General features: G+C 39.6%; 3 protein-coding genes across 3 annotated transcripts; all 3 read left to right on the top strand.

The window, feature by feature from the left end:
* Positions 1-4713: 4713 nt before the first annotated feature.
* Positions 4714-5685, top strand: LOC138895970 (uncharacterized). The gene has a single exon (XM_070180738.1). The coding sequence runs from the start codon at positions 4714-4716 to the stop codon at positions 5683-5685; it is 972 nt and encodes a 323-aa protein (XP_070036839.1).
* Positions 5686-5724: 39 nt separating this feature from the next.
* Positions 5725-6296, top strand: LOC138895969 (uncharacterized). Its single transcript, XM_070180737.1, has 2 exons — positions 5725-5963; positions 6053-6296. The coding sequence occupies exons 1-2, from the start codon at positions 5725-5727 to the stop codon at positions 6294-6296; spliced, it is 483 nt and encodes a 160-aa protein (XP_070036838.1).
* A 183-nt stretch (positions 6297-6479) lies between these two features.
* Positions 6480-6938, top strand: LOC138895968 (uncharacterized). The gene has a single exon (XM_070180736.1). It carries the CDS (start codon positions 6480-6482, stop codon positions 6936-6938), a length of 459 nt encoding a protein of 152 aa, XP_070036837.1.
* Positions 6939-7550: the final 612 nt, after the last annotated feature.

Below are 7550 nucleotides of genomic sequence, written 5' to 3'. Positions count from 1 at the left end.
TTTGTCCTGACTCATCTTATGCATAGCCCCCACAACCTGCTTAATATTTATGTGCCTACAATACCCAAAGACTCGACGACTTTTGGAGTGATCCAAATCACCCATCACATGTTCATGTCCCCCTCTTCATTTAGGAGTTTAAAGAAGTATGTTTGCCATCTTCATTTAATTTGTGCCTCTTCCAAGATGTGCCTCTCTTGTCTTTGATGCACCTCACTTGGTCCAGATCATGAGCCTTCTATTCTCTCACCTTGGCCAGGCTAAATAGCTTCTTGTCCCTGCCTTTGTCCCCTAGTTCCTCATAAAAATGATAAAACACTACAGTCTTAACTTCCGTAACTGCTAACTTTGCTTCCTTCTTAGCCTTCTTATACCACTCTCTATTCGTCCTCTTCTCTTCTCGTATGTGCTCTCAACTAACTTCAGAAACATCGCTTTCTTGGCTTCTACTTTTACTTGAACATTTTCATTCCATCACAGTCCCCTTTTTCACAACCAAACTAACACTTCGAGATACCTAATACCTCTTTCGAAGCTTCCCTAATGCAGTTTTCCATCCTGGTCCACATACTACTCACATCCCCCTACTCCTCTAAGCCCCCATAGAGCCAGAAATATCTCCCCCAATTCCTGAGCTTTATTTTTAGTCAAGACACTCTAACTAATCTTCGGTCAACCCCACGCAACCCTCTTCTTCCTTCTCAACATGATCTCTAAGTCCATCACCAAAAGCCTATGCTGGGTCGCGAGGTTCTCACTTGGGATGACCTTGTAAGCCGTGCATAGACTTCTATCACACTTCCTGGGGAGGAGAGAATCAATTTGCGTGTTGGCCACCGTACTTTGAAAGGTAAACAATTGATCCTCTCTCTTCTAGAAACTAGAGTTCACTATTACCAAATCAAAAGCTTTAGAAAAATTCAACAGTCAAGTTCCTCCTCCATTTTTATCCCCAAAACAAAAACCGTTGTGCACCTCGCCATAACCCCCAGCAGTCGTTCCAATGTGTCCATTAAAATTCCCTTTTATGAAAAGAGTAACTTTAAAATCATATTTATTAATTGCCATGGTTTGGTATTTATAAATTTTCTATAACTGCAATAAATCATTGAATCTATAGCATAATCCAAATACACGATCTTAAACAATAAATACATCAATTCAGAAGAACACTCCACCGAAATATCAAAATTTTCTCTCCGTACAGAAGACACTGGTGAACTGTAAATTGTCATGTCGGAATACACACTACTCCACCGTCCGGTGGTGGAAAACCACCAGACTAGGCTAAAAAGAAGCGTGTTTCCAATGCGCATAAACCCCAACTGGACGCCCCCCTCAATTCATCCCCAGCAGCTACAGATTTCAAAAAAGGTGGAGTGAATACTGTAGCAAAAAATTGCTTGGGCTTTTCTGCAAAATCGCAACTTGTTTCTGGGCCAAATATAGTGCATCCAAGCCATAGAGGTTTCTCTCCAACTCAAATAACATCGACCCACAAAATTTCAGATCCTTCCACCACTGGAACCCTCGTGGTCGAGGAGAAGAAAAATGTCGATGACCACCATAGGGTCGGGCATGGTATTACAAGTACCCAAATTGGCCAAGACCAATGCCAATTGACTCCACTTGATGAGGAGATTGGTACCAAATTATGAAACAACAACTTTATTGAGCTAACTGTCACAGCAATTCAAAAGACCAAATCTGCAGACTTACAGGCACCAGGTGTTCGATATAATACCACTGACAATTTAACTAACAATGCAAAGGAGCAAAGTGGTATTCAACTGTACCAAAGTGGTGTTGAAGTTAGTAGTCAAGTACTAAAACCAAGGAAGACCACTCCAAATTGATGATCATGTAATGTCTCCTCCAACAGAACTTCAGTTGGTGGAGTATGGTGTGCCAATTGTACAGGCCACTTTAAGCTAGCAAATGGAGAAGAATGCATCAAAGGAACTTGATTCAAACATCCCCAAGCAACCACAGCAATCTCATGTATCATTGCCCTCAGCTTCAGTTATATCTGCCAACTAAGATGAACAACTAAAATCTAAGCATGGTCGACCAACTGATGCCAATAAAGAAGGCCCTGCTAATGGTAATGAACCTAAATTTGCAACCTTGATCAACATTAATCAGGAGACCCCTCCTGTTATTCAACAGAGTTTGGAAGGAAGAACCCAGCTAATTTTCATAGACCAAGCACCTCTTAAACACCAGCCAGCAACTACAAAAAGTACCATTCCTAAGATCTCCTCAAACTTTGACAAACCATCTTACACTAAACCTCCTATATCACAACCTTATCCTAAGCAAACACCCACTACTACCACCACTAATAAAAAACCAAATGACACCAATGCTAAACCTAAACAATCATCTAGCTTACCAGCACCACCTCCACCCACAATCAAACATTCTTATGTTACCAAACTGAGGGCAAGGCATGAAGCTGAACATGAACCAATTGAGTTTACCCCTCCTAAAATTACTACCAAGCAAGTTCAACCAGCAATTATTTTCAATATATGGTCAAACTAGCTGCAAGATGCAAATTCACAATGGTGGGAAAATTTTCAAACACCATGCATAGAATGGAGACTATTAGGGGAAGCTTTGTGTCACAAACAGAACTAAAAAGGGGTGTCAAGATTGCTCATTTTAATGCAAGAACAGTTTACATTGATCTTGATAATGAATATGATCATGTCACTGTATGGACTAGACAATTCATGTATATCCAAGGTCAAATGATGAAGTTGGAAGCATGGACACCCACTTTTAACCCAGCTGAAGACTCACCCATTGTTCTGATATGGGTGGTGGTTCTAGAATTACCTTGGTATTTTTATTACATAGAGATATCAACTGTCCTCCTATCTCCAGTAGGTAAAGCTCTTCATTTGGATCTGGCTTCATTTCAAAAGACTAAAGGAAGTGTAGCTAAGATAAAGATGCAGATTGATTTGACCAAGCCAAAACCATATCATGTGTGGTTGGTAATTGATGAAGATGAAAATGGGGATGGGAAGTGATTAGAAGTAAAGTATGAAAATATCCCAGATTACTGTCTTTATTGTAGGCACCAGGACCAAAACTCACATGCATGCCCAATTAGAATATAGGATGAGGAGAACAAGAAAAGGAAAGAGAATGCTATGATTGAGGGCAATTAGGAAACCAAACAAACGCAGCTCTATGTGGGGCAAACTTCATCACAAAATCAGAGTATTCAAAAGGAGAAGCAGGATAGAAGAACTAGAGTTGATAGTAATCAAAAGGGCCAGGAACAGCAAAAGTCAGGTGTTACCTCTCCAAACAATGAATGGCAAAACAAAAAGAAGAAACACTTCAAAGGGCCATAACAACAAAATAAAAAACAGCTCCAACCTATCATACCAAAAAGGAATATAGAACAACAGTTGCAGGCAAATGAGACTACTAAACACCAAAAGGATAAAGAGAGCCAAACATCAGGTATAAATACTACAACCTTGAAAGACCCTCCAAGTGCTCTAGAGAAAGGAGATATTTCTAAAATTCAGAAATGTCATACACCTCCCCACCCCTTAATATTATTGTTGAGGAAGTCAATGGAGGAATGAAGAATTGTCAGGAGAACACTCTAACCTTGCAGGATGGGGATCCAAAGGGGGGGCTTCCTCATGTTTTGCATGGGTGTGCTTCAACACATGTGAATGACCATAGGATTGACTCTTTAACCCCTGCTACCAATACTCTTACACATGGGAATGCAGTTGCTTCAGAGGTTACCAATGACGAGGAACACTATGAAGTGATCTATTCTAGTGAGGAGGAATAGGCTTTGAGGAGGTTTATCAAAGGGAAAGGTCATGTTGCTTCAGATATCCAAACTCAACTCCCCAAATCCAATAACAAACCTAGACATGAAAAAAAAAGCTATGATAAAGAAGAATGCAGGAATCAGCATTACTGAACAGACACAGGAAGGCCTGAGGAAGCCAATCAGTTAACTTCTACAGGGTATACAGTCCCACTAGCTGCTTATCAGAATGACAACCTACCTCATTCTTAACCCCTATTACCCAACAAAGGTGTCATCCCTGTTGAAGTATCACATGATGCAACTGATAAGGATGATCCTTTTAGCAAGATTATACCAACAGAAACACCTGGCCATGAAGAGGATGAGTATAGACCCATACAATTAGAAGATGAAATAGGCATATACTCTGATGATGAGGATGATCCTAGCAAAGGGATAGATGAAGAACAGTATTGTGAGCTTCTGGTTGCAGCTGTGAATGGTGCAACTGAACAAGACAATGTTTTAGCCTCCCAAACTAGATCACTAAGAAAGAGACCCTCACCCAGACTCACCAGAAGTAGAGTTGCTTCCAGTAGTTCTGTTCCACCAAAATCCAAATCCCCTATCATCTTTAAATGAGCAGCATAATAACTTGAAATGTCAGAGGTATCAGAACCTCTGGGGTTATTGAGAGACTCAAAATACTAAAACAAATCAACAAATTATCCTTCATTACTATCCTAGAACCATTCCTTCATAATCCAAATATGTCAACCAATCATTCTTATAACATCCATATTGACTACTTCAGAATGTAGTTGTCAATGCGCCAAGCTGCTTCCAATAGTAGCAACAAAATATGGATCTTCTAGGATCAGGAGTTCACTAGTACTCTTTTGGACCAAGATGAACAACAAATGACAATTGAGATAAAGCATGTAGAAGCTGGAGATACCTTTCACGTCTCTGTGATATATGTAAAATGTAAACTTTCTCTGAGAATTCCTCTATGGGAGAATTTGAAACTAAAATCTACTCTTTGCATTGTGCCTTGGTGTGTGATTGGAGATTTTAATGTCATTACTTCTATGGGTGAGAAGATTGGAGGGATACCATACCAAATGAAGAAGAGTATTGATTTCATCAGCATGATTGAAGAATGTGGTTTAACTGATTTTGGTTTTTATGGCCCAAGATACACATGGTCTAATGGAAGAGGACCTGGTTCTATGGTGTGGAAGAGATTGGACAGGTGTCTTGTTAATGATCACTGGCTAACCTCTTTCCCTACTACTACTATTGTCACACATTTGGCTTCAGCAAGTTCTGACCATTCACCTCTCCTAATGGAAATGCATGTGAGACAAGATAATACCAAGAAATACTTCAGGATTTTAAACTGCTGGGTGAAGAATGAAAGTTTCATGCCACTGGTTCTAGAGGTGTGGAGCATGCAGGTTACAGGAAGTCCAATGTGGGTCTTTCACCAAAAACATAAAGCCTTGTCTAGTGCTTTAAGTAAATGGTCTAGACAGCAATATGGGGACATCTTTCAGAAATCAAAGGAGTATGAACAGAAGGTTAAGTTAGCAGAAGAGAAATGGGCTACTACCAATGATCCAACTAATAGGATTACCTTACCTGAACTTCAAGCTCAGTACATTAAACACTTAAAACATGAAGAGGAGGTACTGAAACAGAAGACACAACTACAATGGTTCAAAGAAGGTAATGCTAACTCCAGCTACTTTCACAGTTTGATCAGAGGTAGAAGAAAAAAACTTTTCATCCACAAAATCAAGGATAAAGAAGGAAATTGGATTCAGGGTGATGAAGCTATTGAGGAAGCTGCTTGTGACTATTTTGAAGAACTCATCACTGAACCTTGAGGACATATTATAGAGGATCTTCTCAATTTTATTCCAACCATGATCACTAATGAAGACAATGCTGAACTCTCCAGAGATCCTGATATGGAAGAACTTAAACAAGTTGTTTTTTCCATGAGCCCAACCAGTGTTGCAGGCCTATATGGGATGAATGGCAAATGTTTTCAATCCTGCTGGGAAGTGATTAAAAATGACTTGCTAAAGGTGGTTCTTGCATTTTTTGGAGGAAGTGAGATGCCCAGATACATGACCAAGCATGCCTTATTCTTTTACCCAAGGTGGAATTTCCTAACTCTTTGACTGAATTTAGACCCATAAGCCTAAGTAACTTCATCAACAAAATCATCTCTAAACTGATTGGTACCAGACTTGCATCCATACTGCCACACATCATCTCAGCTAATCTGTCTGGTTTTGTCAAATGGAAAAGCATTTCAGAGAACATTATGCTTGCTCAAGAAATTGTCCAAGGAATTACGAAACCAAATATTGGAGCTAATGTGGTCATTAAGCTAGATATGGCAAAAGCTTATGATAGGGTGTCCTGGGCATTTACTTGCCTTATGCTTAGGAGAATGGGTTTTAACGAACTCCTCATTGACATGATCTAGAGAATCATGTCCAACAACTGGTTTTTTGTGGTTATTAATAGTTTCAGGCATGGCTTCTTCAAGTCTACTAGGGGATTAAAGCAGGGAGACCCACTGTATCTATCTCTCTTCATTATTGGGGCAGAACTACTTGCCCAAATACTCAACAAACTCACTCATGATCAATTTTTAAATGGGTTCTATATGGAGAATAGGGGTCTTAATCATCTGAGCTTTGTTGATGATGTGATCATCTTCACATCAGGGAGCAGGGTGTCATTATTGATAATCATGAAGATCTTGGAGGATTATGAAAACACCTCAGGGCAGAAAATAAAAAAGGTCAAGAATCACTTCATGACTCCATCTTGTGTATTCATGTACAATGTCAATAGAATTCAACAGATTACATGTTTTACCAGAAGGGAATTTCTAATCACTTACCTTGGATGCCCATTCTACATTGGCAGGAAGAGAATCATACATTTCAATGACTTAATTTCCAAGGTAGTTAGCAGAATTAGAGGATGGCATGGTAGAACGCTCTCCTATGGAGGAAAAGCTACCCTGATCAAACATGTGTTGCAATCTCTACCCATCTATCTTCTCTCAGTTGTGTCACCTCCTAAATCTGTTATGAAGCAAATTGAGAGAGGCTGCTAACTTTTTCTGGGGTATGGACAAATATAAAAATATATATCACTGGTCTTCATGGGATAAAATGTCCTATCCACTTGAGGAAGGAGGTGTTGGCTTTAGAACAACTGCTGATGTGTGCAAGTCTACGGAATTCAAACAATGGTGGTCCTTTAGAACTAAACAATCCCTATGGAGTAAGCTTCTTAGGGATAAGTACTGTAAGAGGTCATATACAGTATCCAAGAAATGGAATTCTTGACAATATCAAACCTAGAAAAAGATGATGATCAACAAAAAAGAAGTTGAACCTCACATCCTGTGAAGGCTACATTCTGGAACAGCCAGTTTCTGGTGGGATAATTGGTTAGGCACAGGTCCTTCGAAAATTTTCACAAATGAAGGAGGTAGACTTGGAAATATTCATGTATCTCATTTTTAGGTTTCAGGGAGCTGGAATATTCAGAAGCTCAATACTTGTGCCCCGTCACAAAAAATCAGAGAAATTCTTCAAGTTTCCATCAACTACCTACCTCATAAACCTGACATACCAACATGGACTCCTACTACTTCTGGGAACTTCATATATGCTTCTTCTTGGGGTATAATTAGGAAGAGGAAAGAGGTTCTCTTCACCAA

Source organism: Nicotiana tomentosiformis, chromosome 7 (assembly GCF_000390325.3).
Source record: "Nicotiana tomentosiformis chromosome 7, ASM39032v3, whole genome shotgun sequence".
NCBI classification, from domain to species: domain Eukaryota; kingdom Viridiplantae; phylum Streptophyta; class Magnoliopsida; order Solanales; family Solanaceae; genus Nicotiana; species Nicotiana tomentosiformis.
The sequence above is the reverse complement of the archived record's forward strand: the minus strand, read 5'-3'. Positions and strand labels throughout refer to the sequence as shown.

Bases quoted from the DNA above. Each gene is read 5' to 3' on its own strand.
- LOC138895969 (XM_070180737.1), top strand. From the start codon at position 5,725: ATGATCACTAATGAAGACAATGCTGAACTCTCCAGAGATCCTGATATG. The intron at 5,964-6,052 runs GTGGAATTTCCT...GATTGGTACCAG, and splicing joins GCCTTATTCTTTTACCCAAG to ACTTGCATCCATACTGCCAC.
- LOC138895968 (XM_070180736.1), top strand. From the start codon at position 6,480: ATGGAGAATAGGGGTCTTAATCATCTGAGCTTTGTTGATGATGTGATC.
- LOC138895970 (XM_070180738.1), top strand. From the start codon at position 4,714: ATGACAATTGAGATAAAGCATGTAGAAGCTGGAGATACCTTTCACGTC.